Below are 19,067 nucleotides of genomic sequence, written 5' to 3'. Positions count from 1 at the left end.
CAGGTTCCCCATGATGGACAGGCTCCGGCACGTAGGAGCCATAAGCCCGCGGCAGGTCCGAGCTGATGCTTTCCTCTCCTCCTCCTCCCCAGTGGGTAAATCCCATCAGCAGCTACCCTAAACCGCTACACTCCAGCCCTGATCTCATCTCGGGGGTCGACATCAGCCTCTGATCAGCCGGGCCAGGGTCGGACAGTCCCGGGAGGGACACCCCTGTGCCCCGCTGAGGCCTCGGAACGGCAGGGATGGCACTGGGCACCGGCCCGGGGAAGGGGAGCGGCGGGGAGGAAAGGGGCCGCCTGTCTTCCATGCTCTCCGGAGAAGGAGGGGGAGCCCGGAGCTCAGCTGAGCTTTGTCCTGGGTTAATTTTAGCCCAGGGAGATAAGAGAGGGGAGGCGCATGGAGGGGCTTAAGGGGTCCCTCTGTGCCGGCACGGGGCAGGCCTGGCCTCCGCCGTCCCTGCAGGCGTTTCGTGGGCTGCGGGGTGCCTGGGGAGCCGGCGTGGCCTGTCTGCTTTCCCCGGCCGCGGGGGGGGGCCCGGCCGGACTGGGGGCTCGTCTCAGCCCGGAGAACGCCCCTTGGGGTGTCCGTAGCCTGTGGGCTCCGGGGCCGGCGTCGTGCCGCGGAGTGGGGCGCAGGGGCTCCCTGGGGGGTGCGTGGGAGGGTGACCATGGGGATGTACCTGAGTGGGGGGGTTCCCTGTCTGGGGAGGCGGGTACCTGTGGGGAGATAGTCTGTGGGGGTGTACCCGAGCAGGGGCGATTCCTGCGTGAGAGAGCGTACGCGTGAGAGGGTCAGCCTGCGGGGTTGCACCCGACTGTGGGTGTAAACGCAGGGGGTACCCCCGGGGGGGAGGTAGCGCGACCGCCCCACACGCGGACAAGCCCCCCACCCCCAGGGGCTGCCGCCGTGCCTCCTTAAGCGCCCGCCCCGTCCGGCCTCCCCCCGCCCCGTCCCGCCCCGTCCCGCCCCGCTCCCTCCGAGTGAGGGAATAAAGTTGCGGGCCGGGGCAGGCGGGCCCGGCTGGAGCGGAGCCGAGCGGGGTAGGAAGTCGCAGTGGCTGGGCAGCTCCGGGCCATGGCCTCGGAGGAGCTGGCGCAGAAGCTGCAACGGCGCTTGCAGTTGGAGGAGAGCGGGGCGGCAGTGGAGGGCGAGGCAGCGGCGGCTGGCAGGGGCGAGGAGGCGGCCGGGGACGAGGCGGAGCGGAGCTGCCTGACGGCCAGCGCGGGCGCGGAGCTGAGCGCCAAGCTCTGCCGGCGGCAGGACATCAACGAGGGGGCGGCGCAGCCCCGGCGGGCCGCCGTCTTCAACCCCTACACCGAGTTCAAGGAGTTCAGCCGCCGGCAGATCAAGGACATGGAGCGCATGTTCCGCCTGTGAGTGGGGTGGGAGCGGGGGTTCGCCCCCCGGGGGGGGGGGGGGCGGGTTTGGGGCTCTGCTTTTCCTTCGCAAACACTCCCCGAGCTTTTCCCCGGGGGGACATCTGGAGGGAGGCTGCTTGCTCTTGGCGAGATGTTTGCATTTCTCCGCGGTTTTGCGGTCGGGCTGGAAGGAGCTGCGGCGGGTTACCAGCGCCATCTGATCCCGATATTGTCCCTGTGTGTTTGGCGGGGGGCGGGGGGAGGAGGTTCGTAGGGTTTGCCTCAGACCCGGAGCTGGGGGTCAGTCCCGCGCTTAGATCACGGCCTGGGCTTGCCTCTGCTCTACCCGGGTTCAGGACGATGGCTGTTTGTGGTGGCACCCACGAGCTGTGGTTTTGGGGGATTCTTTGGGTGGGACAGGGGGCTGGGAGAGCACAGGTGCTGCTGCCCCACACCCTGGGGCACCTGGTGGGTCTGGGTCCTGGGGCCTTGCAGCGATGCTGGGCATCTGCCTGCAGCAACTGGGACCCTGAACATCTCCAGCAGCTTTGCTGGCACGGGGCGGGCAGTGCTGGAGCTCCATCCAGGGTTCTGTTTGTCAGGTCTTGTGCTTGCTTCTTCCCATGCACCCAAACGAAGCTTGAGCACAGCTTCCTCTTGCTTCCCCCTTCCTGGGGGCCGGGATTCCCAGCAGGAAGGTTTGTGTTAAAGTCAAGCTGCTGGTGGCAATGTGGAGAGCTGCTGCTGTAAGCAGAAAGGCTTGGTCCTTCCTGGGGCCAAGATCCAGCCTGTGTCTCTCCCCCATGAGTTCTGTCCTGGCTCCTGCAGTTGGGCTGTGCCTGGGTAGCTTTGGTTACCTGTGGTCAGGTTTCCCTCCAGCACCACAAAACCTTGCGCTCCTGGGGACTGATGTCCACCCAGCCCCAAGGAGAGGGGTTGGGCAGGCAGCTGCATGAGCCAGCTGGCCGCAGGCAGGCAGGGCTGCCAGACTGGGGGTGAGCTGCTGCCGGGCACGAGGAGGCAGTGCCACGGAGGTGCTACGTGGGCTGTCACGGCAAGGCACAAAGATCTTCTTCAGCTCACAGAGGTGACCGCAACAGAGTTTGTAACTTGTTAGGTCCTCATCTTCCTACCTGGAAGCTGCCTTGGGCGCCCTGGAGGCTGGGGTCGTTGAGAGGAGACCAAGAGCCTGGTTGACGCTTCCACCTCCTGATGCTGCAGGGTGTTGCTAGCCCCAGCCAGGGCTGTTACTGCGGGAGACAAGGCGATGGGCTTTTGTGAGCTCACCAGAGTTCTTTGTTGCATGGGTAGTGTTGTGTTGGCAGCTGGGCAGAGGAAGGGAGGTGGTCTGGGTGAGACTGCTGTTCCGCTCGCTGCTGTGCCCCTTTGACAACGGTTAAAGGGGATCCCACTCTGCAAAGGGCTGAGACATGGTGCTGCGAGGGCAGAAGGACAAACCATCCTGGCAGCTGTAGTGTTCAAAAGCTGTGGGCAAGAGCCCGAAGCGGGCAGCGGCACTGCCTCAATAGGGATAAGGAAAGGAACAGTGGTGGTTTGGGAAATAGAAAGTAGAAGAGCTGAATTGCAGCCGAATTTTTCAACAATGAGCTCATTAAATGCCGGCCTTGTAAGTGGGAAACCTAGGCTTTGCTGTTGAATGCTAATCAGCTGGTCAATGTAGCTGGAAAACATTGTGTGCCATGTGAGGACTATCACAGCTGAGCACCAGCCAGTCATGCCAAAAGGGGCAGAAGCTGGGCTTGCACTCCCTGTGCTCCCCTGTGCTTCCTGGACAGGTGGATGGAAAACCCTGTCCTGGTTTTCACTCTGTTACAGGCACCTGATGTTAGTGGTGGCAGAGGATCTGGTCTTTGCTCCATCTGCCCTCAGTGACCAGTTTCAAGTACTGGCCAATGACACGTGATCCAGGAGGAGAGGAAATGTTCCCCTTAATTCCTGCCAGTCAGAGCTTGAGTTAATGTGATTAAGGCTTTTATTCTCTGTATGGCTTATTGGCCCTGGGCACCATAACCCAGGGTCTTTCTTACTAATGGTAAAAAATAAGCCTTTGACAGACAAGGATTTATCTTCTCAGTGTCACAGTTTGCCAGGGTTCTGCTGTCAGACTTCCCATCCAGAAGTGTTTCTTACCAGTTCAGTGGGACCTGTAAATCTGTTATTCAGACTAAACTTGAGCCTGTGGGACCTGGGCATGGTGTGGGCTGGGTAAGGGTGCTCCAGCTGGGAAGAGGGAGTTGCTGGTGATAGTGGCTGCTATGGTGTCTGTCAGGGCATCCCATGGTATGGCTGGTGGCTGTGACCACCCTGTGCCAGGCTGGAAGCAAAGGGCTCATCTGAACATGGGACTTCCCAAAATCCAGTGCTCCATCCAGGTGCTGTGTGCTGCCAGGAGCATCCTTCCAAAACAGAAACGATGCTCCTGCTGCCACGGTTGGGCTCACTTTTCCCCCTCTTGTCCAAGCCTCCTCTTGGCAGCATCCCCCCATTTTGGCCCCATTCCCCTGGAGATGGCGTGTGGGTATCTGCTGCGGGAGCTGGGGCTGTGCAGGGGCCTGTGGGGGCTGCTTGGGTGCAGGCAGCTCTCAGGATGGGTATTTTTTTTGGCAGAGGGACCAGGAAGTCTGCAGCTCAGGCTAATTATAATGTGACCTAATTAGCTGCCTATTCTGACAATGTGTGAGGACTGTGGTAACCATGATAACCTCCCTTCCCCAAGTCTTGTGAGCAAACCCTCAGGAGCTCTGGAGTCTCACAGCTCCCCTTGGTGCCATCTTGTCCAGGGAAATGGCAGAGGGGGGTGTGAAAGCCAGGCTGTGAGGCTGTGCCTGGCAGGAGTGACCTTTCTGAGGGCGGTAGGGGGGAGAACAACCATTGGCTTCATCTGCGCAGTGCGAGGGAGTGGAGAAATTCCAGCCTTGCTATTGCTTTTGTATTTAGGGTATTTCATGTGTTGCCCATGTGTTTAATGAGTGCCTTGTGCCTGGCTGGTGGGAGAGGCTGTGATGTCTCCTTGCCCTCCTGGAGCCACTTGGGAGCCCCTTGCCAGGTGTCCCTGTACCAAGGGATGTGTCAGATGTGCTGCAGCAGACCTGCTTGTTCCAGGGCTGCCATGCTCCCGGTGTGACCTGTGGTCTGTGACCAGCTGCCTCTGGAGTCCCAGTGGTCTCAGGGAGGTCATCCCCATGGGGACTCAGCCACCCCAGGTGCCCAGCACCCAGCCTGGGCCCTGTAGGCTTCTGTGCCTCGAGGTCTTGCCCAGCATCTCAGAGGAAATTTTGCTGGAGGAGACTTTCGTCTTGCCATTGTGTCCCTCCAGGAGCAGGAGAGCTCCTGCTGCCTGGCCTGGGAAGGATGGAGCTGCACAGGGCTGAGGAGCCTGTTCTTGTCCCCACCCCGGTAGGGAGGAATTGTTTCCAAAGCTCTCGGCAACAGGATAGAATATTTCAGTTGGAAGGGACCTACAATGATCACATCTAGTCCAACTGCCTGACCACTTCAGGGCTGACCAAAAGTTAAAACTTGTTAAGGGCATTGTCCAAATGCCTCTTAAACACTGACAGGCTTGGGTCATCGACCACCTCTCCAGGAAGCCTGTTCCAGTGTCTGACCACCCTCTTGGTAAAGAAATGCTTCCTCATGTGCAGTCTGACCCTCCCCTGGCACAGCGTTGAACTGTTCCCATGTGTCCTATCACTGGATACCAGGGAGAAGAGATCAGCACCTCCCTCTCCATGTAAGGTGAAATGCAATGCTCAGAGGGAATAAAGTACTACTTAGAAAGGATTTTGAAATATTTAAGGGGAGATTATTACTACTTCAGCACCATTACTCCGACTGCTTTATTTCGAAGCCTGTTTTAGGCCATTGCAGCATGCAGGAATTGCAGATCAAAGTCCAGGTGCCCATAGTGTGTGGAGCAAGCTCAGGTACAGCAAACATGTACAGGGAGGGCAGCTTTTCTTTCCAGCCTTTCTCAAGAGCCATGAATGTTTATAAACTGCTCTTTGATCTTTCAGGATTTGGGATTTCTTATTCAACTATCCCCCGCCCCCAGCCTTGTTTTTTCCAGGCAGCTGGGGAGGTGACTGCAGAGTTGGTACAGGTGATGCAGTCCTCAGCATCTCCTTTTTCCTCCCTTCTTGGCCCTTCTTTCTTTTGTGGTGTAACTCACCCCCAGCTGTGCTGTGTAACACCATTAGAATGATTGTACTTGGGCAGAAATCATGTGTAACACACTTCTTGCTCTTAAGCAAGTCTGTTCAGCAAGTATTCCCTCTTCCCCCTCCCCAATTTCACCTCCTGCTTTCCTCCCCCAGTGTTTCAGCAGCAGGCATGCTCTGCAGCCTGGGTGGAAGTGAGCCAGCGTGGGAATCTGGGCGCATCCTTGTTGCAGCAGATTTTGGCAGCCACTGCCTATGTCTCATCTGCTGCCAGGAACACTGCTGCGGCGGCACTGCAAAGCCTTATCGCGTCGGCCGTGGTGCTCATGGCTGCCTGCGGTGTCCCAGCCATTGCAGGTGGGGACCCGCCATGGCACTGACTTGCTGCTGGAGTTGCCTGTCTGCCTGCAATGTGAGATGTCTTTGCCCATCAGCACGAGAGCCCCTCTGTCTGTAATGCCTGCGCATCACTGGGGTGAGGTTTGGCTTGTGGCCCGGGGAGCTCTGAGTCTGAAAGAAGCAAATCTCCAGTGTCACGGCAGGACAGCGGGTGATGGGAGCAGGGGCTGAGAGGGCTGGCAAGGCACCCGAGTGCTGCATACTCTTGCTGTGCAACTTCTGGAGTACAGGATGGGATGGCTCCCTGGGATGCTGGGATGCAGTTGGGGACCAAACTTGCCCCGGTGTCCTCCTCCAGCTCTGCCTTTGCTACCTGTTAGGGCTCACTGGTGTCCATCACCACGACAGAGCTGCTGTGCAGGCAGTGAAATGGGTGTGAGCGGTATCAGGGGCTGGCTGGAGCCCTGGGCCCTGAAAGGAAGCTCCCAAAAGGCAGACAGTGGGGTTTTTGGAGCTCCCAAAAGGCAGACAGTGGGGTTTTTGGTAGGGCTTAGTGTGCTGGGAGCATTGGCTGGCCAGCAACATGCAGCCCACACCATGCCCCATTGCACCGAGTGCCTGTGCCTGCAGGAGGGCGATGGGGAATGAATTGCGCCTTCTCTCATGCCCTATAAATACGCCTCTCCCTAAATAGTCTGGCTGCGTGGCTCTGTGGCAGCCGAGTGGCTGTACACAGGTCCTAAAATACTCGGGCTGTTCTAGGAGGCAAGGGGGGCAGGGAGGAAATGCAGCAGTTTGCAGGGTGCTGCTGTTGCTCTGCAGGACGGGCACTGAGCATCTGGGGGCTTCAATGTCCCTCTGTCTGTCCCTGACTGCAAGGGACTGGTAACTCAATTTCGGGGTGCATCTCGGTCACACCAGCTTTATCCCGGCCTGGCGTGCTCAACACCCATTGTGTGACTGGTACAGCGTGCTGCTCTGCTGCGGAGGCCCGCCACTGGCAAGACCCCATTTCTCACAATCCTGGCTTTGTGCTGCCTCTCTGCAGGGATGACGAGCCCTGAGGCTGTGCCCCACGCTTAACCCTTTCAAGACGGCACATTTACCCCTGGGCTTAGGGCCGGGGCAGGCACGAAGGGATGGTGTTTGCCTGCGGGTAGCGTCCGTAGCAGAAGGGTGAGATGAACATGGCAGGCATGGGCTGGGCGTGTGCCCTCCTTCTGCATTCATCTCCATTATCCAATGCCTTCGAGAGGGGCTGGGAAGTGTCCTGACTCCGGATGGGCAGCCCTTGGTGGGGGCCTCAGTGTAATCCTGCTTCTGCACCCAGCCAAAGGGCAGTGTGAGCTTGCTGGGGCCCAAAAAAAAACCCCAATCCCAAGTGCCTCCCTGTCACGATATGCTTTGCTGCTTCATCTGGTCAAAGGCACTGCCTCTCCAATCGCCTTACTCTGGAGGAACACCTCCACACCCTTTCTCCCAAACTTAAAGGAAAAGCAAATTGACAATTAAATATTGCACTTATTACACTTCTCTGAGGTCTTGAAAGTGCATCTCTGAGCTGAGCTGGGTAATGCTGTGAATGTGTGCCTTAATTAACTGACACCTTCCTTGCTGTGATGAATGCACTGCTTTTCTGCCCCGTGATGTCTTCAGTCTGTGACCTGGTTTCTGATCCAGCAGAGGTTTCTTTCCTAGTTTTTCAGAGAGCTGTCTGGTCTGGTGGGTTCACAGGTTTGTGGGGTGCAGAGAGTGCAGGCAGACTGGTAGCAGGGGCTGCGTGCCAGCCTGGTGATGTCCCTGTCATTTTGGGTCTTATGGGCCTGGGACCCTTGGAAACAGGGAGGCACAGAGAGCATAAAAGCTGCTTGTGGAGGTCTTTGGAAAGCTGTGCAGGCTACCCCAGTTTGTGGGAGCAACATCCTGTGCCGGTGAAGGCAGAGGCAAGGCTCTTGGCTGCAGCCCTGCCTCACATTGCCCATGGCTGCGAGCAGCTTGGGGCCCGTGGCTTTGTTCGTGCCTTCGTCTGCCACAGCTTCCTCTGCGGCTGTGAGGCTTCTCAGCTGGAAAGGGCTTTCTTCCAGGGTAACCACAACTGTGCGGATCTCTGTCTGGGACAGCTACAGCCATCGTTTCTTTGGAAGAGAGCTAACAGTCAATGAAAGATGATGGGCGGGAGGATTTGACCAGCTCCTGCCAGCTGGGAAGTCTTCAGTGCTGTGCCTATGGTTTTCTTTCTGAATGGTTTAAAGGATTTAACTCTGTCGGGGTTGAGATGGTGGCAAGGAGGGCGGGAAGCAAGGAGGCGGTGGCAGGCTGTGCACCGGGGCTGAGCCCAGCCTGGTGGACCCTGCCCCATCCTCCCATGCGAGCCCCCAGCTCTGTGCTGGACCCCGATGGTAGGACCAGGATGAGGGAGGGCTATCAACGGGCTGACAGGAGGGTGCCCATCCCTCCAGCCTTAGGACTTTGAAACCCAGTGATGGCCCTGGTGGGTGTGAAGCGCTGGTTGCTGGTTGGGCTGGATGCTTTACTCTCATCCGCAGCGGATGTCAGGGGAGGAATTGGTGCACTGTCCCAGGCTGAGCACGGTGGGTCACTACCTCCCCATCCCTAAAGCACTCTGCCCCTTGCACAGGTGCACTCTCCTCCTGCAAGGAGTCCTTGCAGTCCTTTGTGTTCCATTGGGAGCGTGGTCCCACTCCAGTCTTGCTTCTAGAGGTGGGCACTGGTTTCCTCTGCCAGCGGTCCCCTGGGATTGCCTTTCTGCTCTGCCTGGGGACACTGAATAAACAGCTGCCCTGAAGCATGGTGTTTGTGTAGTACAAAACCATTTTGGAGAGGAAAGATCTTAACAGCTAGAGGGAGTGTGTTTTGCTTATGAAGAAAGATAGCTGCTTTCTGCTGGGAGGTTCTGGTTGGTCTCTGCTCCCTGTTTCTCCTTGAAACGAGCAGGAGACATGGCAGCAGCTGGCTCTGGTATGCCTTTGCCTCACTGCGCCAGTGTATGGTGTAAGCTGTGTGCTGGGCACATAAGTGGGTGAGGTGGAAATCCCACTGAGATAAGCTGAGTTCCTCCATGGTCCTTCTGTGTGGGTGGTTTGGTCTGAGCTCCCCTGAGCACTTCTCTCTCTGATGAGACAGCTCTGAAAGCTGCAAGCTACTTCCCTGAGCTTAATATATCTCAGCAGCTTCCCTTCTCCCCCAAGCTTTGAACCACCCTGTGACTTTATCCATTTGCACGGTTCCTCTTCTGGGAAGATGGATATGGGGGATGATGAGTGCTGACCCTTTCCCCTTTGCAACCCACAGGTATGACTCAGGACACGATGGGTACATTGACCTGATGGAGCTGAAGCTGATGATGGAAAAGCTGGGAGCCCCCCAGACCCACCTGGGTCTGAAGAACATGATCAAAGAGGTGGATGAAGACTTTGATGGGAAGCTCAGCTTCCGTGAGGTGAGGGTGGCTGCAGGAGCAGATAGGGATGTGGCTGTGGGGTGGAGGGAGGAGGCAGCCAGGCCCTGTAGTCTGGCTGTAGGTAGCCCTGTCCCCTCTGTGTTTCTGCAGCTGTGGGGTGCAGTGGAGAAGGAGGTGAGCTTCCCCATGCCATGGGGAACTCAAGGTGTGGAGCTGTGTCAAAATCCATCACCATGTGGCAGTAATGGTACCTGATGCTAAAGCTCTCCAACCTCCTGTTTCCTTTGGGAGCGCATTTGAGCCCTGCTGCAGCTGCCTGGGAGTGCTGTCAGGACTCCCTGCTGTAGCTGGAGGTGGCATGTCCGTTCAGTCACAAGGTCTCATTGCTGGGCTCCTGCAGTACAGCAGCTCGGGCCTCATTTCAGGTGCAGGGCAAGGGTTCTGCTCAGAGCAAGTCATCTCATGGGGCACAGGAGGCTGCCTCTTCCAGTTTATGTTGGGTCCCTCTCTGCATCACGCAGTGACCAGCCACAGTGAGCTTCACGAGGGGTGGTCACCTCCCTGCAGCAAGGAATAAACGTTGTAATGCAGCAGTTTGTTTGGTACTGCATGCTGGCTCAGCAGGGACACACAGCAAACAGGTCTGTCTGTCACCACTGTGCTGAGACCACTGGGAGCAGCATGGGCAGGCCAGGAGCTGCTGCTGGGTGGAGGAAGAGAGGGAATTTGAGCAGTGACCTGTAGGCACTCAAGGGTACGTAACTCATCTCAGCAGGAAGGGGGAGCCCAGATACCAAAACCTCTTGTTGCATCATCTCCTCGTCCCAGGCTTTGATTGCTGTCTCAGAAGCATATGTCATACTGTGGCTTTCTGAATTAACCGACAGCCCCTTAGGCAGCAGGAGGGCCATTGCTGCTTGTGTCCTGCACCAGTTGTGAGGGCTGTGCTCCTGTCCTGCCTCCTCCTGCCCCAGGGGATGGCAGTGATGGGCCCTGAGCAGCTGGGCTCCCTTGTTTCTGCAGGGGCTGTGCTCTCACCATGCCTCCTCCAGGGTGGGGGTTTGGTTATGGAGAAAAGGTGCAGAGCTCTCCACAGCTCAGGACATTGAGGTCTTCATTATGGAAGTGCTGAGACCTTTGGCAGTGCCTGGGAGGGAGGATGAGCAGCCAGGGCCCATGACTGGCTGGGCTGGTTGGGGTGTGAGGGGTGACTGACAGGTCATAGAGCTGCTGTACTATCTCTCTGTGCTGGCATGTCACAACATCTTCCCCTGCTTTCATCTCCCAAGGGTTTTGTTGCATTTCTTTTGCTGCAAGAGGGCAGCAATAGAAGTCAGAGGCCAAAGACTGTTGGGTTACGGCACCCAGTCTTTAGAGAGGCGGGGGAAAGACATGTAAATCTGTGAAGCAAGAGCCTGTCTGTTCACACCAGCAAAGCCCTAAGCTGGCAGCTCCTCTGGGCAGGGAAGGAGACATGCCTGGTCAGAGGTGAACTGGGGGTAGCAAAGAATCCGGCGGAGCAGGAAGATTACTGTGCTCTTGGCCCCAGGTCAGATGGTGATTGCCAAATCACTGCGTGGGCTGGAGGAACCCTCTGTTTCTCTTAGTGCCTCCTGGGCCACCCTTCACCCTGGGTGAAGAGCTAGGGACAGCCTCTGGGCTTGCTGCAGAGGCTGTCTCCTGTGAAAGAGAAGTGCCTTTATGCTCAAGGCTGTGGAAGATGCTGTGATGTCCTGGCACCAGTGGCAGAACAGCTCCTCTTTTGCTGCCACCTGTTTGGAGCACAGCCCCCTGCACCGCTGCCCATCAGCTGGCATGGGCTGCCTGTGCTGCCAGCCCTTGGCATGCAGCACATGGCAGCTGGTGCTGTTGTAGCTTCTCTCCAGATGCAAAACGATGGTCAAACACAAGCTTGAGTGGCACATGGGTTGGAATGAGGGAGCATCACTGGCAGAGCTCTGGGGACAAATTACATGGCAGCTTTGGCATGTACCCAAAGCTTCCCATGGTAGAGAGGAGCAGGATGCTTCCTGCCTTGTTGCAGATGTGCTGTGTCCAGCTGCTGTTCGGGCAGAGGATTGGCAGGGAGGCAGGTTTCCTGGTGGGTGAGGAGGTCCGAACCAGCCTGTAGCCCTGTCCCACTCTGCTTCCCATTGGTGGTGACAAGCAAGCACATGGAGGGTGACCAAGGTGATTTTGAGCATTCTGACAACACAAGGAGAAACCCTGGTTTAAATGAGTGTCTGAACTCAGCAGGGTGTGACTTGAGCACTGGAGGGCTCCTGTCTGCTTCTCCAGAGAATAACGAGTCCTGACATACCTGCCTGAAGATTTGCTTCTTGTGGCCTGGCCAGAGAATTGGCAAGGACCTCTTTCACTTGCAATAGGTCACCTTTTGCTGCTGCTTTGAGTAGTGTCATGTCCTCCCATCCCAGGTAAGCTGTTGCCTGGAAAGCAGGCTCGTATGGCTCTGACTTGCTGCTGATGAACTGCTGGCCCTGTTAGGAAGGCTGCCTTCTACCACTGACCTTTGAGTGTCCATCAATACATCAACAATTAACTACACAAGACTCCCTCTGTGACTCAAGCAAAGAAATTTAGGCCTAAAAATGTTAGGTACAGTGAGGGGGGAAAAACCCACCTTTGTCTAATTCCGTCATTACCACAGGAAACCAGAATTAGTTGCTATCATAGTAATGTCTAATTGTAGCTGCTATCTAGAAGCCACAAAGATCCACCCACTGCCCCCCACGCCTGCACCAGCTTAAATGCTGACCCACATCATGTGTTTGTGAGCAGGCTTGGTGCAAACCACAGCCTTGGGTGGCACTGCTTTTCTGGCAAGCTGTTGCAAGGCTGCTGCTGCTGGTCAATCCTGTACCTTCCCTCGCATCCCTGAGGCCAGCACGGTGCCCAGTGGGGCTGCGTAACTGCAGCATCTCTCTGAGACCTGGCACTGTGGGGTAGGTCTTGGATCATGAAGGATGTGAGAGCAGATACATCTCTTATCTCTTCTGAGGTTAGTGGGGTGGAAAGTGTGTGTCATGTTGTCCTTGAGAGCACAGCTTTTAAAGGTACCAACATTATTCACTTTTGCTTCTCTATTGACATTTCCCTGAGGCTTAGCTGCATGTGATGTGTCCTGGGCCCAGCAAGAGTGTGAGAGAGGCTGGGAATGGGAGCTGAATGCCGATTGCTGGTGTCCTCTAGTTAGTAAGGACTGATGCCTCGAGGGCAAACAACTGATGAGGTGAGCTGCAGGCAGTGTGCTGACACGTGAGGAAGGATTGCTCCTGAGCTCCTGTGGAAACCAGCATGGTGCCCCATAGTCCACCTTGCTGACGTTATGCGGTGTCCGGCACAACTGGTGGCTTAGTCCCTGGTTTCCTTTAACGCAGCCTGCCCTTCCCAGCTGGGGCAGCCCATATTCCACTGGAGGATTGCTGCCCCATCCCCTAGTTTCAGGATGATTCATGCACACTTGTACTCATGACTGGGTGTTTCCAGTCGCTCCCTGGGCGACAGCTGTACCAGACCTCAGGATTGTGCTGCCTCCACTGCCCTTTTCCGATGCCAGGAAGCAGGACTCACAGGGTGGAGCAGAAACTGTGAGGAGGAACCATGACTAATGCCAGCCTGGCTGCCAGCCCTCTGTGTCCCCATGCCTGCTGGTGGAGGAGGGGAGGAACTAGCCTGAGCCCAGTGGACCTGAGCAGAGGGAGAGGATGTCTTGGGGAGAATTTGGTTTCTTTTTGAGCAGGATGTTCTGCCCATTAAGCAGAGCATGATTTAATTTCTTATATATGTTTGGAGGGGGAGAAGTTCCCTTCCCAAGCACAGCCTGGTTTCTGGCTGCTCTGTGCTAAGCACATGTGGGTTACAAGACAGTTGCATGAAGCAATGCCTGGTGATGCTGCCTCTGTGAAAGGGCAGCCAGCGCTGCTGTCATCTCCACACCCTTCCCCATGGGAGGCCTTCCCAAACTCTTTGCGTCTCCACCAGCTTCTGCGAGAGGTGAGTGCTTCAGGGGCTGGCTCAGTGCAGATGCTGGGGCTCTGCTGCCCTCCTCCGGGATAGCTCGGACTCTCCATAGGAAGAAGCAAAGTCCAAAGCCTGGTAGTCTGAGGAGCACAGCACTAGAGGTGTTTGATGTTCCTGTGCAAATGGATCTCAAGGCAACCCTACGTGGTATGTGCAGCCCTCTGCACTGGACTGAAGTGGTGCAGTGCTGCAGCTTTGTTGCTTGTGCTCCTTTTGTACCGGGCTGACTTGTCCCTGTCTCTGTTCTTTCCGCGCTGTTCCAAGCGTTGAGACACCTCCTGGGGTGGCCAAGAATAGCAGGGAGTTAGAGGACCTCTCAAATTATGCTTAGAACATCCACATCTTAACCTGGAGTTTGGTTAGCAGGTGGAAGGTGGTGCAGAGGTGTTTATTTTTATGTAGGCAGGTTTTGTCCCTTTTGTAAAAACAAAAGTGTGCTTTCCTGGAGTGTAGTACAGGCTCTTTGTTTGTTTGTTTGTTTCCCTTTGGAATTCACTTGCCAATATGCGCTCTGCTGTAGTGACTCCATCCAGATTTGTGAAATGTCTGTGGTCCAGTGCAGGACAAAGGCTTCCAAACAAGTTGCTCTGTGGATGCTTGTTTGAGCCACTCTATCCCAGGGCATGCACACACCTGGGCTGCTGTTCTTTCTAACAGGAGTGCACTGGCACGTCGGTTCGTAGAGCCTGGGGTTCAGGTGTGAGCCAGGGCCATCTTTGCCCTGCTTTCATTGTCATGGGGTGTGATCTGAGCCCCCAGAACCCTGGGGAAGCTGGTGGGGGACTTGTGAATACACCATTAGGGTGTGGGGACATAAAGAGGTATATCTGAGCCTACCATACTGTTGTACTAGGCAGGTGGAGAGGTGGCTGCCTACCTCCGGCCATGTAGCAGCCTGGGCTTGGTAGGAGCTGTGCTTCACCAGAGCTCTGCTCCCCAGGAAACCCTCTTTTTCTATGAGATCTGTACTTCTTTTAGGCTAGCAGGGGTGTGTACTGGAGCCAGGGCACTGGAGCACAGGTTCTGTGCTGCCACTTGGTTTATATAGACCTGGTTTCCTCAGAAACATTCAACAGAAATGTAAATTCCAGCCCCATCCAGGCAACTATCTGTGCTGTTTGCATTTTAAGTTGTTTGAGCCTCAGTGAACAACTTGAATGTTTCCTCTCTCTCTTGCTAGTTCCTGCTGATTTTCCATAAAGCTGCAGCTGGTGAACTCGAGGAGGACAGTGGCCTGTTGACCCTTGCGAAGCTCTCAGAGATAGATGTCTCCATTGAGGGAGTCAAAGGAGCCAAGAACTTCTTTGAAGCTAAGGTATGGTGTGGCACAGAGGAACATGAAAAAGCTCTGCATGCAGGCCTTAATTGCCACTGAGACACAGACCCTGCTTGCTTTTCAGTAGAGGATACTGCCAGATTTCTCCCTCGCTAAAAGGATGCGTATTTCATGCCCCTCCCTGCCCCAACTCAGCCATAGCTTTTGCCTTCAAACTTTATGGGACTTTAGCTACAGCCTTCCTCTGCAGATCAATCAAGACTAGAACAGCTTGATTCACCATCTCTGCTGTGGGTCTTACCCTGGTAGAGCTGACTGGCTAACCTGTGTCCCTGTGGCTGGGAGCTCTATGGGACTAGCTGGTTGGCTGCTTTTAAAGACAAAAGCATCCTGGAAACTAATGCAATAGGGACCGAGTTTCCCATTTAGCAAAACCTCCCTCAACCAGAACACTCTGAGTTCAGTGGTGAATGGCGTATTTTGGAGTATACAATTTCAGACATCTCTTTCTCAAGCAGCTCTCTGTAACCTTTGGAATCAAATTTATTCTGTAGGGTCCCAGGGTTGGCAGAAAGAGCTTTGCACCATTCGAAGCTGACAAAACACCCTTTTTGAAAGCTCTCTTGGAGAGAAAATAATCCAGCTTGTTTATATAAGAAGTTTTTTCCCAAGAGCATAACAGCTATTGCACAGCAGATGTACTGAGATGAAAGCTGGAAAAATAGCCAGCGAATAAACAATGTCTCTTTGATCTGCAGATTATCTGTGGTGTAGTATGATGTTCTCAGATTTGGCTGTGATTCAGAACTGTTTTCTGCAGTAGTTTCTCTCACTGTATACTCACAACTTATGCTATGCTGCCTGCTTACAGAAAGAATATATGTGACCCACTACTGACGGCACTGTTTGGGTCACTTGTTAGTGACTTTTTAGTAAATGACCTTTCTTTTGTTGATGTTAAAGTCAAGGAAGCTAACAGGTATTGGGTGTAAATACCTGAGCACTGCAGTCTAATTAATACTTGACCCATCCTGACATTGCTTCCCTGCAAGCATGGGGAGGTCCAGCAAACAGTTCTGCATTGTCATCTGGGAGTAGTTTAGGCTCTGGCTCTCCCTCTGATGCAAGGCCTGACGCTCTTCTATTTTCTTTCTCTCTCTCTCTCTCTTATAAAGGTTCAAGCCCTCTCTTCAGCCAGTAAGTTTGAAGCAGAGATAAAAGCTGAGCAGGATGAGCGAAAGCGTGAAGAGGAGGAAAGGAAACACCGCCGAGCAGCTTTCAGGGAGTTAAAGTCTGCATTTACCCAGTAACCAAGCAGCCAATATGCACTCTGAGATTGCACATGACTTGGTACCTTTCCCAGATCAGGGCTCTACCTGGAGAGAACTGCCTGGATCCTGCCTAAAACTCGTTACAGCTTCGCTAGCCGCCTTCTCCTGAAGATCCTCCTGAGTTTCTAAGTGCACAACTCTTGCAGTTACTATGCATTCATAATGATGTGAATCACGAGAGCTGTGTACGTGCTGTTTGCTCTGAACTGTCAGGAACACATCGTCCTGAAGCAGAAACAGCAGGTAGCAAATCATGGGTGAGCACTGACAAGTGTCATGTTTGCCTACTTCATTCTTTCCTTCTTTTCTATAAATCCTTTTTCTCTTAACCCCATATTAATTCATTCCTTGCTTGCAGGCAAGTAGTGAGGTCTTGTGTAAATCAGGGTGTACAAAGTACAGCTTGACTTCCTGTACGTTTGTACTGCTGTTGGGTGTTGTCACGCATCCTTGACTATCCCTCTTCTTCCTCAAAGCCCCGTGCCACAGGCACTGTGAAAACACTGTGAAGAGAGAAAGATAGTTACTAGGGACATGGATCAAATTAATTATAATTTTCTGTAGCATTTTCTGCCACCCAGCATGTTGGAGAGTCTTCCAGTTTTTCTTCTCTGAAGTGCCATAGTAACAAACCTTTCAATAAGAGGCGAGATTTCCCAAGACTTCGAAGGGAGGAAGCTGGCTCTGTCTTAAACGAGGAATAGAAAACTGAGTTGCCTGACCATGTATCTTCTTTCACATTCCATCACATTTAGTGTACTGTACGGCTCCACTGTATTTTCCAGCCTTAGGCAGCTGTATCTGTTTTTAAGGGATATTGCCAGCTGGACAATGCAATCAGATGGCACACTGGGGTTTTCTATTTGGAAATTTGCTCATATCCTGAATCATGCAGGTGACTTTATTTGATTTTGTTAGAGCCATGACAGACAACACCAGCCCAGCATACTGAGCAATCCCTGCTGAAGAAGGGAAGAGCAACGAGGTGATCATGTTTAGCTGAACTGAATTCGGGGGGTTTGCACTATATTATTAGCCATTTTCTTTTGCAAACACAGGAAACTTGCCCATAAATGTTAAAGTGCCCACTGGTTGTCTGGATATATACACTTTAGGTCATGGCAGGGGAGCTGCGTTCCCTCAGAGACCTCTCTCAAAACATGGATTTGCTCAAATTCTGCCTCTGCTATTGCCCCAGTTAGTGCATTTTTTAAATTTTTTTTTTCCTTTCCAGAACAAAACTCACCAGTTGTCTTTTCACTTGTCTGTTTTGCTTCTTAAACTGTGAGCACTAAACTGTGAGCATGGAATAATAAATAGAAAAAAACCTCTACTCTTTAATGTCAGGTGAAAGAATTGCTAAACAAGTAAACAGTGTGTATATATCTTCACAGATTATATTTTATAAATCACGCTTTTTTAGCTAAATATTTATAATTAAATGTTTTTATACTTTACAACAAAGCAGATAATTTCATCTTCTATTATTTCTCCTGTTGCTGAAATGTACAAATAAAGCATTGTTATCTCCAGTCTTGCCTGTAGTTTACTTTAGGTCCTTGAATATATCATTTTGTTCAAAAATTACAGTAGTGATCCTCAGAGCTCGGCGTCCTGACTTGGGTGAGTGAGGGAAGTGTTCAGCCCCTTCTTGATAGCACTTCCCCTTCTGTACAACAGTTCTGGTGTAAAAAGCCCTAATGTCTGCAATTCCTCAGAAAGGGACGTGGCTGTGTAAGTATTTGAAATACTGCCCGCTGCTAAATGCTGACATTTGAAGGTTGTCAGCCTTCCCGTATCTTAAAATAGCCACTGCGTCTCAGCCCTGGTGGTGCCCAAGCTGGGAACTGGGCAGGTTGCTTCAGCTAGATTTCCCTTTGCATTTCTTCTTTCTGCCTTTATAGAAGGGAGAAAAAGAAACATATGTGGACATATGAAAATATGTCCAAGCATCTTGTTTCTACTGTTGCTGATCTGCTAAGGCCAGGCAGGGCCAGTTTGGCGGGGGGGCTCAGGAGGGGGTTTAACCATACATCATTTCAGGTATGATCTAGTGATGAAATGGAAGACGTAAATATTTTATCTAGTGCAGCTCCGCTCTGTACGTTGTCAGCAGTCAATGCATTCGCTGTGTGTCTGTGAGCCCTTGGGACTCAGAGGTCAGGTAAAATCAGGGTGAAGTTCCTTAGTCTCCATTTCCACAGGAAAATTGCAACACTGCAGCTCTTGATTTTCTTTCTTCTCCACAGTATAGCAAGCACTGCTGACTCGTGCTGCTCTGCATGTGCAGCTGGGTGAGTAGCCCAGGGCAGCAAGAGGAGATGGTGGAAAAAGGGCTTCCAGTGGTTTTATTTTAATAGATTTGAGTCAACTCCAGCTAACAAGTTTCAATAAGGAAATGAGCAGTGCGTCTGTGGTAGCTTTGTTCAGTTCAAATAGGTTTTGTTAGTTGGGCCTTTATTCAGTGCAGTGAACAGTAAGTGCTTTTGGATGTACATTTATTTTGAAGTTACAGCAATGTGCGTTTTGAAATTAGCTTTGCAAAAATTGACACCGGTAAACTGCTTTCTAAATTGTTCTGTTTTGCTGGCAACTATTGGACTGAATAGCAATGTCATTAGGTTATGCAGAAGTACTAAACGCATTGTCTAGCTAGTCTCCCATCTAATACTTACTGGCTGACAATACTTCATTGTATTTACCCATAATTAATATATCACAACCGTTGATGCTCTGGCCTCCTTTTATGCCTGATGTCACCACAGGTGGCTCTTAAAGGTCCTGGCAATCCCAACTCTCTTTACGGATAGCTGCTGGTACATCAATACCGGACTCGCACTGCTGACGTGCTCCAAGTGACTCGAAGTCTGTTTGTGATGGTAAGTAGAGAAGTTTGATGAAAAACCTGTTGTGTTTATGGGTCTCTCCCAGAATGGACAAAGATTTGCCTCAAGTCACTCATCTCCTAGAATGGGAACTCCCTGGAGTGGTTTTGTTTAAAGTTTCCCAGAGTAGGAGACGTATAGTAGAGGAGTCACTAGCATTTCAGCCTGCACCGAGGATGGGTTCAGCCTGTCTGGATACTCGGATCGCACTGTGTTTCTCAATGATGCTTCT

General features: G+C 53.2%; 1 protein-coding gene across 1 annotated transcript; it reads left to right on the top strand.

Moving 5' to 3' along the window:
* Positions 1–982: 982 nt before the first annotated feature.
* EFHD1 (EF-hand domain family member D1) lies at positions 983–17,482 on the top strand. Its single transcript, XM_030028860.2, has 4 exons — positions 983–1,376; positions 9,194–9,341; positions 14,524–14,658; positions 15,795–17,482. The coding sequence occupies exons 1-4, from the start codon at positions 1,078–1,080 to the stop codon at positions 15,927–15,929; spliced, it is 717 nt and encodes a 238-aa protein (XP_029884720.1). The 5' UTR covers positions 983–1,077; the 3' UTR covers positions 15,930–17,482.
* Positions 17,483–19,067: the final 1,585 nt, after the last annotated feature.

Source organism: Aquila chrysaetos, chromosome 10 (genome assembly GCF_900496995.4).
Source record: "Aquila chrysaetos chrysaetos chromosome 10, bAquChr1.4, whole genome shotgun sequence".
Taxonomy (NCBI): Eukaryota; Metazoa; Chordata; class Aves; order Accipitriformes; family Accipitridae; genus Aquila; species Aquila chrysaetos.
The sequence above is the reverse complement of the archived record's forward strand: the minus strand, read 5'-3'. Positions and strand labels throughout refer to the sequence as shown.

Bases quoted from the DNA above. Each gene is read 5' to 3' on its own strand.
- EFHD1 (XM_030028860.2), top strand. From the start codon at position 1,078: ATGGCCTCGGAGGAGCTGGCGCAGAAGCTGCAACGGCGCTTGCAGTTG. The intron at 1,377-9,193 runs GTGAGTGGGGTG...TGCAACCCACAG, and splicing joins ATGGAGCGCATGTTCCGCCT to GTATGACTCAGGACACGATG. The intron at 9,342-14,523 runs GTGAGGGTGGCT...CTCTCTTGCTAG, and splicing joins GGAAGCTCAGCTTCCGTGAG to TTCCTGCTGATTTTCCATAA.